The following is a 15,737-nucleotide window of genomic DNA, read 5'->3' on the forward strand; positions in this document are numbered from 1 at the left end:
GTGTAAAAGGCAATAGATACAGCCAGCAACGCTGAAGAAAGACCTATCACATTTCTATCCACACGTTCAAGTATGTCCATAAACTTTGAGCTATACATCACCAACAGAGGGCAGACTACTTAATACACTTTCCAGATTGATAAGTTTTCCTCTAACAGATGCTACAATATTTAATTTCACTGCTGTATTTCAACATGATGTTTAAATCATCTAAGTTGTGCTCATTTTCAGTACTTTTTCAGTACTTGCAGTACTTTTACAAATTCCTTTACAGTGGTTCAAATTCCCAACATTTGACACTGTTTTATTGCTGCTGCTTCTACCACACAAATAGATTACATAAAAAAATAATAATAAAAATAAAAAAACAGAAAGAAGCGGGTGTGTTGAAAGCACCAAAGTGGTTTGTAGGCAGCAGTTGGGAACATAATGAGTCAACATAAGGATAAGGATACATAAGGGAACATAGGGATACATAAGGGAACATACAGGAACATAAGGATACATAAGGGAACATAAGGGAACATAAGGATACATAAGGGAACATAAGGGAGCATAAGGGAACACAAGGGAACACAAGGATACATAAGGGAACATAAGGGTACATAAGGATACATAAGGGAACTTAAGGACACATAAGGGATCATAAGGATACATAAGGGAACATAAGGGAACATAAGGATACATAAGGGAACACAAGGGAACATAAGGATACATAAGGGAACATAAGGGAACATAAGGATACATAAGGGAACATAAGGGAACAAAAGGATACATAAGGGAACATAAGGATACATAAGGATACATAAGGGAATATAAGGATACATAAGGGAACACAAGGACACATAAGGATACATAAGGGAACATAAGGATACATAAGAATACATAAGGGAACATAAGGATACATAAGGATACATAAGGGAACATAAGGATACATAAGGGTACATAAGGATACATAAGGGAACATAAGGATACATAAGGGAACATAAGGATACATAAGGATACATAAGGGAACACAAGGATACATAAGGATACATAAGGGAACATAAGGGAACACAAGGATACATAAGGATACATAAGGGAACATACGGATACATAAGGGAACATAAGGGAACACAAGGGAACACAAGGATACATAAGTATACATAAGGGAACATAAGGATACATAAGGATTCACAAAAATATCATTGTGGGAATTATATGATTTGCTCACAATACGTTCACAGTAATGAAACAGTAAAGGCACTTGTCGTATCTATATAGGTTACTGAGGTTCAGATGAGAAACACGAATGCACCTTTCAGACGTCTCCATCATGAAGGGAATGAAGAGTGAGTGTCTGCGCCCACTCACAAACATGCTCTCGAATAGCAACAGCTGACGTTGTGCGTGGTGACGTCATCATTCTTACTGAGCCATGCGTACTGAGGGCTCGCCGTCGACTCTCGGCGGTTGTTGTTATGATTGAAACAGGCCTCTGACTAAATTAAAAAGTTCTCCCGCCGCTGCCCCGGGACACCTGCTCATGGAGGGCATGGACGTCGATCTGGACCAGGAGCTCATGCAAAAGTTTAGTTGCATGGGCACCACGGATAAAGATGTGCTAATCTCTGAGTTCCAGAGGCTGCTGGGTTTCCAGCTGAACCCGGCCGGCTGCGCGTTCTTCCTGGACATGACTAACTGGTGAGTCCGAGGAGGCACATGGGCCTAAGTTACGCCTGCTTATTTTTACAACCCTGCTTTATGATATTGCTCATTTTCATTCCGTAGGCAAAAATAGCTTGTTGTATCTAAAACTAGATTAAATCGTGTGTCCAAACGGAGAAATAAATCTTGTTTTGTTTTTGTTTTTGCCATCAAAAGTGGCTAAGCTAACTTTACTTCAAAAGTACTGTTAGATTAGCAAGTATCGGTGTAGCTAAGTTATCTGACAATGTAGAGAAATGTGAATATACTTGAAATGTAAAATAATAAAAAAAATTCAAGCAAACTGTCCCTTAAAAACAGTGACTACGGTGAAACAACGTTAAAGCCTCCTGTGTTGTTATTTTCACTATGCGAGCAAAGCATTAGCCAGATCCCTCCTCTTTGCTAACTCGCTAACATAACTTAGCTAGCTCGTTAGCATGACAGCTAGGTCACACAGTCACGATTTAACAGGCAGTCAGTGTTTTGTTTTATTCCATAAACTTGAGTTTGTCATATGAAATATAAGTGATTTAAAACCAACAGAACTACAGTTCTCACGTTTCCGAACGCAATATAACGACACATTCGGTCTAGTTATCTTGTTATCTGCAGCTAAGTTTGATAACTCATGTGGTGGGTCAAAGGGTTTGCACCAAGTTACATAACCGTGCTCTTACTCATAATATCCCAGATTACTTTATATTTTAGGTTTTACAATAATAACAGTTTATCTTCGGCTATTCTATTTCTTGTCATGTACCAGCTTTGATACAGTATAACGCCACCAATATAGCAATTAAATATTGTTCAATTCTTCTTTGCCGAACACAGTATTTAACTTGTATTTCTTTAATACGACTATGTTCTCTGTTTTTAACAGGAATCTTCAAGCAGCTATTGGAGCATATTATGATTTTGAGAGTCCGAATATCAACACACCATCAATGTCTTTTGTAGAAGATGTGACGATTGGCGAGGGCGAGTCTGTGCCCCCAGACACTCAGTTCACAAAGACGTGGCGGATACAGAACACAGGTATGTTCAAGCTTTCTTTGTAAATACTGCTGTGAAAGACAGGCTCACATGACCTGAGGTACTGGTACTATAATGGACCTTTTGTAACTATTAGTACTTTTGCCATGTGTGAATCGGTCTGGAATTAATACTTTTGGTTTGGTTTAGTTCCACAATGCCCATAATTAAACAAACCAAAAGGTAATACTTGTAAAAAATCATTAATTATTTTCATAAATATGACAACGATACACTGTACCATCGTAAAAACATCACCCAAGCACAGAGAACACAGCCACGGGTCCTTAAATTGCTGTATAGTTGCGTAAATAATTTGTTTAACGCATCTTTTTGTCAGTCCAGCTATTCAGAATGTATTGCATTATTAAAAAATATTTTAATGTATTCTCAAACAGAATCAGAATCCGGTTTATTGGCCAAGTGTGTTGACACACACAAGGAATTGTGTACTATATAATACTATATACTTTCAGTATTAAACTTTCATCAACGAATAGACTACCTCATTCACAGACAGATTGTTTTGTCAGCTAATCCACATAAAAATATTTAAAGTTTGAAGAAAACAGTAAGGTCTAGTGTAGACTTTGCAAACATGTCTATATCTGTGGGAGCACGTAAAGTGGAGACTTCTAAAGCAAACTTAACCATGTTATATAAGGCACACCTCTGCCATGTTTACAGCAGCCCCCATTAAATGTGTGTGTTGCTGTTTTTGAGTTAATGTTAAGGGTACCTGGACTGGTGAACAAATAAGACAATTAGTCAGTAAGGAAAATTTACTGACGTAGATTTTTAATCTGCAAAATTGTTCTTTCCTAAAAAGAAAACGGGTCTCTCTTGTTTTTGAATGCAATACACCACTGATGCAGTTGGGGGTACTGATCGTACCTGATTCATGGAAGAGGCTTGATGGTAAAGTCAAAATAGTAAAATGTGTTTAGTTCAATGAGATCAGTTTAGTCTTTAACATGTTTAGATTAATGGTAAAAGAATATATATAGAGAGAGGGAGATAGAAGCTATTTGAAAATAGAATTTGCTATTTAAATCTGCACATTCTATTTTTCCTCCCCCTTATTATTTATTTTTTTTTTTTTACGTTTTTGAAATTCTAAGTTGAAAATGTATAATTTTGTTAGAACGAGCAATTAATCATTACATTTGCTGTTTATTAAACAATTTCATTGTCACATGCTTTACAGTAGCTGTAAAGTGCATAAAGTCAGTACTAGGTCCTATGATGTAGAATGAGACTGCAGTATGTCCGTAGCTGCAGTGTGAACGCTGACTACTAATGCAGCACAGTCTGCCAGCTTCTTTTAGTTTGGAAGTTAGCAATCAATCTCATTTAAGCATTAACAGGAAAGCAGAATATTTTACCAGCTCTCTCTTGTACTTTTCTCTCTTTATCTTATGTTTATATTGCCCCTTCCTTGCTTTCCTTCTCTCCTCCCTCTCAAATAATCTTTGTCAACTTCGAGGTGTAGTGTGTTCTTGATGGATTAAGAAGTAAAAGATGTGATTTCACATATCTGATTACATACAAAGAAAGAGCTTAAAGCTGTAAACCTATACCCATGCCTATATCTTTAAACATGTCCATGCTAGTTTACTATTATTAAATCTTTGGAATAAATTAGGTCTTGAGCTTTTCTTATTCTTATTAAAGAATGGAATTGGTTAAGAGTAATCAGATTGTTTGAATAACAAATTAATTGATAGTTGCAACCCATTTTTGAAATTATTTCTTGACTTATTAACCAAAAAATGAGTCTGCTCAATGAGACGTCCTTCAGCCAACCTTCTGTGATTGGATGACATCATTTTTATTTTATACAATTTTTAAATTTTATTTTTTTTATTTAACAGTGACTACAACGTTTTGTAATATAATGTATAAAGCTCGTATAATGTATACATTACTAAAACCAAACGTCAACCCCACCCTAAAATAATATGGCAATAATAATAATAATAATGATGATAATTTTTATTTTGAGTTAAAATCTTTTCACCAAGTAGAGATTGTCTTCTGTTTCTCATATGAGAGTGTGTTACACCAAAGTCGATCTTGGATATGCATTTGCCCCCTCACTCGTTCGGATGTGCAGTCCTTTAATTTATTTTTTTGATAGACATCTTTATTATTTTACCACTTCAGGTGCATTCAGCATTCTTGTCTTGTCCACTGAAGTTGCAGTTCCTTTGTTTCAGTTGCATAAGAGTGCATTTCTTTATTTGCACTGCAGCAGCCCTATTCTCTTCTAGCAAAACATTCATCAGATTGTATTTGTTCAAATGTCCAGTGAGTCATGGCAAAGGATGATTCCCTTTACCAAAGTTGTCACATTAAAATACTGAATACCGTCTTCAATTCTGTAGGATCAGAGTCGTGGCCTCCAGGTGTCTGTCTGAAGTACATTGGCGGAGACCAGTTTGGTCATGTGAACATGGTGTTGGTGAGGTCTCTGGAGCCACAGGAAATCTCAGATGTCAGTGTCCAGATGCACAGTCCAGCCAATCCAGGCATGTACCAGGGCCAGTGGAGAATGTGTACAGCTACTGGACTTTTCTATGGAGGTGAGGCACCACACACTTGATAATTTCTGAATCCACACACACTCAACATAATGAAGTGTTTATTCACTTATCTGTCTGTACCTATTCTGGTTCCATATCTGATTCATTTCTTCTAATAAATCATTCAAACTTGAATCAACAATTCAGTAATACATGGAGTAGAGGAGAGGGCTTAGCACTCATCCTTGTGGAGTCCCTGTACTGATAGCTGGTGGAGAGGAAAAGTTGAGATGGGATCCAGTAGAATAGAGTTTTGTTTAGGCCTAATTCCTTTAGCTTAGTTTCCAGTTTTGAAGGAAATTGGGTACTGAACTGTACAAACACCATTCTCACATGCGTATTTCTCCTTCAGTTTTAAATGATTATGGACAATGTGCAGTGAGGTATAAAAAGTATTGTTCATAGATCTTCATTGTTCATTGAAGTGACCATGTGCGATGATTCGGGTTATGTGTTGCTCAAAACCCTGCTAGTTAGTACAGTGGAATGTCTAATCAGGGACATTTACATATCAATATGAAGATCTTACATTCAGCTGTCTAATGGTTTAACAACTTCTTAAGTTTACTGTTTATCCAAAGTTGAATGGACACTGCTTTAGTGGTGTATGCAATTCTGTAGCCTTCCGATTTGCAGAAACACTACTACGCACTACGCATTTTAGTGTATTTCTGTCCAGCAATAAGAATAACTCCTTGTATGTTCTGAATTGTTCTGTAGATGTGATCTGGGTAATCCTGAGTGTAGAGGTTGGAGGTTTGCTTGGGGTCACACAACAGCTGTCCTCTTTCGAGACTGAGTTTAACACTCAGCCGCACCGCAATGTTGAGGGAGACTTCAACCCCTTCGCCTCACCACAGAAGAACAAGCAAGACGCCAATGAAGATAACCTAAAAGACACCAGAGGCCCCTGGGTGGCCCCTCTGGACTCCATACAGCAAGATCAAAATGGACTGTCTCACAATTCTGTAAATATTACGCCAAATGGTCTTCAAAACAACTTATCAGTAGTGACTTACAGCCAGGTACGTACATGGTTGCAGTAGGGGGTTCCTCCTTTCACACAAACTCAAGCCGTAATTTGATTTTTGATGTTTCTTTGTTCATGTAAATAATTAACCACAAATTTTGATTCGACTGATTTTTAGCAGGCATTGACAATCACAGAATTTTAACTGACTGTCATTTTAAGTCTTTAAAATAACCTTATTAGTTTAAGGCTATTATAAAGCTATAGGCCTTATTGAACAGGTGCACCATACCAGACAGCAACATCTCTTTTTCCATGTGTTACACTGTCTAACAATGGCCTAATGGCACCACCCAACACAGTGCTTTTTACAGACTTTCTTGAAAGTCTCCAGATTAGCTAGTTGTGTGTGATTCACAGCTTCAGTTGATTTTCCATTATCAGTAAACTGTGTGTGTCGTATTCATACATGGTTTGGATAATTCATAGAAACCTGTGCCACTTGACCATTGGACCATATGTTTATATACATATATATAAACACACACACACACATATATACATGTATATGTATATGTATATATGTGTGTGTATATGTTTATGTATGTGTATGTATATGTAATGCTTTCTAGATTTATTTGCCTGTTACTGAGACAGCTACTGAACAAGTAGAATCATACATTCAGAAATTAACACTAATTCTGCCCAGCATTAATTTGCTCTCTTAATATAATGACAGAAAGCATGGCAGCAAATAGAAACACCAGTTTTATCTATAGGTGCATTCAACTATGTCATGGTTTATACAATCAGGGATCCTTCTGTTTCCTGAAAGGGCAGTTCTGGAGAATTTCTCTGGCAAAAAATAACCAGAGCATAACGTTTAAAACAACAAGGTATATTTGATTTTAAAAATTCATGTTTACAATTTTTTTTCAACATGAAAACAGGAAACTTGAACACCATTTTTTTCTCCCTTCCTATTTTCAGTTGAATATTTGATCTAATGTGCCCGATATATAGTGTTGTGTGTGTGTATATATGTATATAAAAATATGATAAAAGGCCATTAGGTTTACTAATTCATCTAGGTTGAAGCTACCAGCATTCTATCAAACTAGTCAACTGTTGAATAGCTTCAGTGCCTTGGTAATAATGAAAACGTTACAAGCTTCCACGGTTACTATTTCATGTTATGAAGGACAAAATAGTGTTGTTCACGAGGAACCTTTTCTGCACTGTCATTCTGGGGATTAAGCCAGTCATGTTCATTCCAAGCATGTTACCGAATGACACACCCTTACACACAGTAATACACCTTATCTGTCTGCAAAACCAACTCTTTTCTTACTTGTGGTTTCAAGTAAAAGGAAGCCCAATATCACGTGAAAGGCAAGTGATTTTTAATAAAATTGGCTTTTTAAAAAAATTTTATTTCCATGAATATAGATACATTGTTGGTAGTATTGCTTCACGGTCACTTTATGTAGTGTTTCTCCCCTAAAGTTGAGCTGCACCAACGTTTGCTTTAAACTAAATTCTGTTTGTCTAATGTCCGTTTGCTTAAAACCCTAGATGTTACTATGTAATTAAGCGAAATCATTGGGGATGCACTGTCCTGTCAAGGTTTTTTCCAGTCCCATCACACCTGGTTGAATTCATTTTCTCATTGTTAAATACACTAAAGCACCATTATCAAACCCTGCACAGTCTGTAATTATTCTGTGTACCAATATTTTATGTTCGGCATGCAGCCAAGTGTTTGCAGATGTGAAGGTGCTATTGTGTGCGTGAGTCCATAAAGCTAATTTCTTCACACAGTTTTACTGCCTTGACAGTTAACTGTCTTTATCCTCTCCCAGTGACGAGTTTAAAAAAACAAATATGGTCAAATGTGAAAAAAAGATCTATTTAAGCTCTTGACTGCATTATTTAGGTGTGTGTGCGAAGTTGCTTAGATTCAGCGCGAGTTGTAGTGCATCTTCAACTTTATTGCTTTTTTAATCAAGGCATACTCTGCATCCCTGACTGCCTGTTCAAAACAGAAATAGGTCAACATACAGAATCAGATCATGGCTCTTGAATCATCTTTTAGGCACTAGGAATGAGAGTTTGTTTGTCTTGAATATCGCAAAACAAAATAATGGCTAAACAAATTTGCTTCTATGTTTCTTCTTGAACAATACTCAGTAGCAGTAGAGGTTGTATCCAGCAGAGCGTGAATAATTCACATTAGATCTGTAACATAGCTATCTGAAGTGTAGTGATCATAAACCGCTGTGTGTTTTTATGTCTACTCTAGTATTGTCACTTGTTTATCCGTCGTCTGAAATGCAGGTTTAGTCACACTTGTGTGTGAAAATGACTGAGAAGGTTATGTCTTGTGCTGGAAAAATGTCTAAATCCAATTGGAAAGAAATACGTTTAAAAAACAAACCTTATTGTAATCAGTATAAAAATTGTATTATTTAATAATATATACACTATATAGATTCTTTTGACTATTTTTCTATAGATCTTTTCTAATTTCAGAGTCTGTAGATTTGTTTTTCTTTGAATCTCTCAAATATGTTGAGGAAGCCCAGGCAGAATTTGAGATTGTGACTTAAATTGTATTGCTGTTGCTATAATTTTATATATCTTTTTCTACTAATACTCCTAAAAGTCTTGATTCAACCGATTAATAAACCAGCAGTATATTTGTGCATAATTTGACTTACATGTTTGTTTTATTTTCCTTCACAGGGCTGTCATGGGCCCTACCCTTTTGGACAGTCTTAAGAGACAAGAATCATCACCACCACCAGGCAGCTCAGTGGAGCCATCACTCTGGAATCCCCCTTTTCTATGGGGTTATGCAGGGGAGCAACAGATTTCTTAAAGACTTGACAACCCTACTCTCCCCTTGCATTACAACGCAACCTACGAAATGGACAAGGCTGTTTGGATCTAAATAATTCTTCAGCCATCTTCAACACGCATGTGTGAATGCTAAATTAAGATGAGTGCTAGAAATCCTCAAATACACAGATCTTTGTTTTTATTGTCACGTTGCTGCAATAGTCAGGTGAGCTGGTGTGAGTGGGTGTGTGAGAGAGGGAGAGAGAGAGAATGTGTGAGACAGGTAGAGTATGTGTGCTTGTAAGCTTGTGTGTGGACCATGCACAAAAGAGATATGAAAAAAGCCATTGAAAAAATACCTTTTGATTGTCAAGAAGTTTTTATAATTTACTTTGTGAGCCGTATGATTTTACTGATAAATCACATCATTTAAAAAAAAAAAAAAAAAAAAATTGATCGTTCTAAACTGCTCGAAATCTGTCTTCTTTTTTTAAGTTATCAAAGATCTCAACAGTACATAAAAAACTTAAAGGTAGCTTAAGATCACTTGCACAAACTCAGTAGTAATGCTTGTTAAAGGCCAGAAGATGGAACTGTTGAACCTCTGAACACATACAGACACAGATATGTAAAACTTAAAAGGCCCCTCAATTCTTCTGTGTAAATTTCACAAATGAGGAATTTTTACAGATCCCAAGTGCATTGTTATGTTATTGGGCCCTGTGATCTATTCATCGTGGTCATTCATTTGATGTTCATTTTCCTTCGAAGGCCGAGAGCTTTTGAGCTTGTGTGGTGGTTTAAATCCTAGCAGCTCACAACTAAGGCATAAATGTTTAGCTCCAACATTATTTTCATGAAAACTAGTTTTTAATGCAAGAGTTGACAGAAGCACATTGTTATTGATTATTTAGTTATTTTCAGGTCCACAGTTTTACATTAAATATATCAAACTCTCTGCACCTTTTTTTTTTTCTTTTTTTTTTTCATATCTGGCATTTCTTATTAAACCCCATGTATAAGATGCAAACACATTACTATTCACAGGGAAATAATTCTTAGCCTAAATCATGTTTACGAACGTTTATGAAAGGACATGATGTATTCAGTATGTCAGTGTATGCATTACACACTATTTATATAATTTAAAATAAAAAAAATGTCAGTTTTCGTTTAGTAATTGAGTTATAATAATGAAATTGGCTGAAACAAGTGTGCAGTATCCCAATATAACTCGCCGTGTAAAACAAGCCATCAGAAAACAAATGCATTGCTGATGATGTTTTATGTTCACATTCACTGTCATTTTATGATAAAAAGATAATTGGAATTTCATTTAATGATGAGCTACACTAAAATGTTTGGCAAAATGGCTCTCTTTGCTATGCATCTGGTGTTTGACGAAGGGATGGTTTGACACGTATGCTTAGACTTTGTTTTCTATATTGTATATGTTTTAGTTCAAATCACTGATTATCTATGCAGTGTTTGAAGGGATTTTCTGTTTTTTGTTTGTTTGTTTCTCCAGGTAAACACAATATGTTGGAAATCATCAATGCTATAGAGCTAGGTGAGGTCGTATTTGACTGCCATAGAGATTAGACAGGGGAAAAAGCTTTCCCGAATGCGATTGTTGTGTACTGCCCACAACTCAAGGAAAGTATCATGGTCTGAAGAGTCAAGTCTTCCTTGGAGTAGTTTTATTGAATGTCCTCATCCCAACTGCACAGATATAATTTTTTCTCATTGACTGTTGCTGTCTGGCTTAATGTGTGTGAGAGGCTATATTTGAGTGACAAGTTGCTCTATTGTTCATTCTTTTTGAATTTCTATTTGTTTGCTGTTGAGTTTTCTGCACGGTGGCATGGTGAATGGATGAGCAGAGTGTTTGCATAGAGACCTGTGGTAGCACATTTAACAAGAAGAGAAAAATACAGAACTGAAACCTTTTTCCTGTATGTGTAAATGAACATTTCTATAATTAAATGAATACTTAAGAATTAAAAGTTTATTGCCAGCATTTATTGCCGGTCTAGTTGGCCATAAAAAATATACATTTTTTGATGATTATCAAAATAGTGTATTAAAAACATCTTCCTTTATCTGACTTTTAACTAATTAGCATTCTAAACAAAAATTGACATATGTTGAAGTTTCTTTGGTGGCATTTACAGTAAGGTCCATAAATATCTGGACATTGATAGATGCTCTTTTATCTACCACAGTATATTGGAGTTATTTGAGCTCAGGGTGCAGACTTTAATAAGATTAATTTATGATATTTATATCCAAAGTAGGTGAATGGTGTAATAAATACACAATTACCTCTGTGGCCCAACCTTCTCTTTTGTATGGGGACAAATGTAATTAAATAATTAGCTGCTTAGCTGTTCCATGGCATGTTATTCTGACATTATTTTACTTACAAATAAGCAGATAAAAGTTCTAGAGTTGATTTCAAAGGCAGCATTTGACCTTATCCCTAAATATGTCCCAAGAGCAGTCAATGCCAAACTGCTTCACCAAAGCTGGACAGATGAAGAAAAACATCTATGAGGTAGGTGTATCTCAATCAAGAGAACTATCCAACAAAGTAAATAGTGTTCACCATAAAATATTAACCGTGGGTAAGCCTCAAAAATTGGAAAACTGAATAGATTTTGCTAAACACACACTTTAAAAGACCTTATAGTTCACTACCATCCTGAACTGTTGATTTAAAGCAGGTTGCATCCACAGATTCATGCTGTCGATGGCAAATTCTGAACCTACCCTTTCCATGTCACAACACAAACCAAGATTCATCAGACCAGGCAACACTGTTTCAGCTGTTTAGTTTCCGTGAGCTTGTGTCCACTGTAGCATTGGATGACACTTCATGGCTGAAAGGAGTGGAACCCAGTGTGGTCTTCTGCTGTAATGTCCTGCCTGACTTCAAGTTTGACACAGATGCTTTTATGCTCACAAGGTAGTAAACTGGTTATTTAAGTTGCTCTCCCCTTCCTGTCAGCTTAAAAAAAAAGTCTAAACATTCTCCACTGACCTAAATTGACAAGGTGTTTCCTTTAGCAGAACTGGAAAGTAGGGGCTTCTGAAACGCTTAAATCTGGCACCAGCAACCCTGCCATAGACACGGGACACAAATGTTTGATGTGAGCATTAACAAATAATGGGAACAGTGAGTGTATATAATGTCACATTATGCTAACCCTAACCTAAGCAATAATTATTTTACTACTAATAATTCTTTACAAACACAAGCACCTTCTGTCCAACATGCAAAGCTAACGATTATGAAATACAGAATTTGTAATAATAAATAATTGTAAATAATATTGTGTTAAATATCTAACTTGTATATCTTATCAAATATCAACCCAGTCATGTTTTCTGACAAACCTGTGTACTATAAGCAATTAGCTGCCTGTAGAGAGGGACAAGAATCGGAAGATGTATTTGTTGATCATTTGTAGACTTGAGCTTAGCAAACTTTTGGTTGCCGTTATTAAAAGTACCAATATCACATTCAAAGCTATGGGAATCTAGGCCTGTGTAACAGATGTATTTTTTTTACAATTCTGTAATATAATCAGTAGGTGCAGATAAGAGCTGTCACAGCTGCCGAAGTTTCTCTTTTTATTAGTCTGTCTCTAAGTTCCATTCAAGAAATGTCTACACTTCTTTGGAGGAGGAACGTTACAAAGAAGCCATCACAACAATATGTTCCCCAAACTGTTGCCACAATGTAGGAAGCATAGAGTTGTATTTATACACCTTAATATGTTGTAAAATAATTTTTAAAAGTTTTTAGTGGTTTCAAATTTGTTTCAGTATGACATGCTGGAAGTGGGGTCCATGAAGACATGGTTTGAGGGGAAGAACTTGAGTGGCTTGTACATAGCCCTACTAAACACCTTTGAGTCGAACAGGTCTCATTGTATGACATCAGTGCCTGACTGAACTACTGTTCATTTTATCACACTTGTTATTTATTTAGTATGTCACTGTATGTATTACACAACATGCACGTACCATCCACTTTTTCGGAACACCTATACACTTGCGTATTTATGCAGTTATCTAGTCATGTGATCATGTGGGAGCAGCACAATGCAAAAAATCATACAGATACAGATGAAGAGCTTTAGTTAATGTTCACAAAAACCAGCGCATCTGGTACCAATATTTAAGAACCTGCTGATCTCCTGGAATGTTCACACACAACAGCCTCTGTGATTTACAGAAAATTATGTGAAAACAAAAAACATTTAGCAAGCCACGTTTAGTCGATGGAAATAATTTGTTGATTAAAAAGGGCTGAATAAAATATTCAGATCTGTGAAAAGAGCTTATTCAAAACATTCAAGATGAGCTTCTGGTGACAATTAATATTTATTTTGCTTTGGACATTGCCAGGAAAATTGTCCAGGGAAAGAACTTGATTAGCTCTTTACGAAAAGTAAGGACTCTAAGAAACCATGTTCCTCTAAAGCGTACGCATGAATATCTTGGCAAATATTTGTCCATGTTTTTCTGTACATTTTGGAACACACCTTGGATGGCACACCTAACCCACCAGTGGCACTTCTTGTATCCAGTAAATTACATACAGTGCATATTTTTCTTGGCAGACACTGAGTTCTACTCCCTTGATGATAGAAAAATATTGTTCAAGCAAGGTTGTTTTTAACTTGACTACCTTAGACTAACTTTTCAAAATCATGACGATGATCTTTGATTTACTATTGGGTCTTACTACAGAATTTCTTATACCTTTTCACTTTAAGATAGAGCAGGCCTGGAAAGCTTGCCAGTTTTATTTAATAAGTCTTTAATTTATGGACACAGCAAACATCTCTTGATTAAAAAGTCTCAACAAATGCTGAGGTGTAACTGCTTCAGGCATTCCTAAAGACTGTCATAACTACACCACTAGCTCTATATTATTTGATTGTCTTGTGCATTGTGGTCAGCTGATAACTGTCAACTGTGTAGTGATAACCAACCACTGGATTTACATATGTCCAAAGAAGTAACAAAAACTAAGAACGGGATATTAGACAGTAGTATAAGATATTACAAATTAATTCATAACTACCACTTATGCACGTTAGTACTGAACACTAAAATAATTTTATTAGTGCTCTATTTATGCTCATATTCCTGCCTTTCAGAACCCGACTGGTCAGATCTGCTGTTTTATCAGTGAGATCTCCCAAAGTCAGTGATATTTATTGTGCAGTCATCCAGATGAACAAATGTGGATTCAAAATGAATAATAGTATACCTTGTAGAATATATCTTGTGTGAGTAAGAAAGAAAATGAAACACTATTCTCAATAAAGGCTGTTAAAACAAAGGGCTGAGTAAGTAGTCTTAAGCTTTTTTTATTTTTATTTTTTCTAAGATTTCTGAGGAATTTTTCTACTTTTTTTTTTTTTTACAATAGTCATTTTTCAGTGTATGTCAATTACAATACAGATAAATAACTGTGTACTAGGGGGTAAATACATTTTGGATTCTCTATATATTATGATGAGCTTAGTTTTTTAGTGATTGTTCTAAATGTTCACTGCTGTTGAATTCAAAGTACCCAACTTGGACCCAACTTGGCAAACATAAAAGAGTGAAAGCAGTAGAGACAAGCAAACTCCCAAAGATGACCCGAGGCCTATGACAACACCCTGCTTGATTTTTATTTAAAGACGGTTAACCTGTATTAACAAAAGAGGGTTAATTAATGGGCTCAGCTTTAATTGTGCACATTGATGTGTGCGCAGTGTGATTAATAACAACTTTTTTACATAATGATCCACAGATCTCAAAAATACCTCAGGGTATATTGATCAAACACATTTCTAAAGATGGTACTTTCCTAAAGATTGATAATATACTGCAGGTAGTTATCATTACATACATGATTCAATTATGAGATTCAATTATTGGTCCTGGGGTATATAAATCTATACATATATCTTTCTCTAGTATTGTGTCTCTTGATATTTAATGGGATTTAATGTTGATTGTTCCATTAGTCTACAGTGCTAGTATGGATAAGGGGAATAGTGTTATTCATTCATTCATCTTCTACCGCTTATCCGAACTACCTCGGGTCACAGGGAGCCTGTGCCTATCTCAGGCGTCATTGGGCATCAAGGCAGGATACACCCTGGATGGAGTGCCAACCCATCGCAGGGCACACACACTCATGCAATCACACACTAGGGACAATTTTCCAGAGATGCCAATCAACCTACCATGCATGTCTTTGGACCGGGGGAGGAAACCGGAGTACCCAGAGGAAACCCCCGAGGCACGGGGAGAACATGCAAACTCCACACACGCAAGGTGGAGGCGGGAATCGAACCCCGACCCTGGAGCTGTGAGGCGAACATGCTAACCACTAAGCCACCGTGCCCCCCGGAATAGTGTTATTAAGAGAGTTAACTCTGTAGGTGTTAATTCAGTTAATACTGTATATTGGGTCTTAATCTGAAGAATGTTATCAATTTCCTGAGAAGTCAATGAGGCATCAGATCTGATATTGTTTCCATTTATCATACAAAGTTACTTTTTTGCTATCTGATAGTAATAAAAACACACTAATAAAATTTTGTTTA

General features: G+C 36.3%; 1 protein-coding gene across 1 annotated transcript; it reads left to right on the plus strand.

Moving 5' to 3' along the window:
- Window positions 1-1,402: 1,402 nt before the first annotated feature.
- Window positions 1,403-11,123, plus strand: ilrun (inflammation and lipid regulator with UBA-like and NBR1-like domains). The gene is made up of 5 exons (XM_060868289.1): window positions 1,403-1,683; window positions 2,570-2,724; window positions 5,109-5,306; window positions 6,027-6,331; window positions 9,022-11,123. The coding sequence occupies exons 1-5, from the start codon at window positions 1,526-1,528 to the stop codon at window positions 9,055-9,057; spliced, it is 852 nt and encodes a 283-aa protein (XP_060724272.1). The 5' UTR covers window positions 1,403-1,525; the 3' UTR covers window positions 9,058-11,123.
- Window positions 11,124-15,737: the final 4,614 nt, after the last annotated feature.

This window comes from Tachysurus vachellii, chromosome 4, assembly GCF_030014155.1.
Source record: "Tachysurus vachellii isolate PV-2020 chromosome 4, HZAU_Pvac_v1, whole genome shotgun sequence".
NCBI classification, from domain to species: domain Eukaryota; kingdom Metazoa; phylum Chordata; class Actinopteri; order Siluriformes; family Bagridae; genus Tachysurus; species Tachysurus vachellii.

Bases quoted from the DNA above. Each gene is read 5' to 3' on its own strand.
- ilrun (XM_060868289.1), top strand. From the start codon at position 1,526: ATGGAGGGCATGGACGTCGATCTGGACCAGGAGCTCATGCAAAAGTTT. The intron at 5,307-6,026 runs GTGAGGCACCAC...ATTGTTCTGTAG, and splicing joins TACTGGACTTTTCTATGGAG to ATGTGATCTGGGTAATCCTG. The intron at 6,332-9,021 runs GTACGTACATGG...TTTCCTTCACAG, and splicing joins CAGTAGTGACTTACAGCCAG to GGCTGTCATGGGCCCTACCC.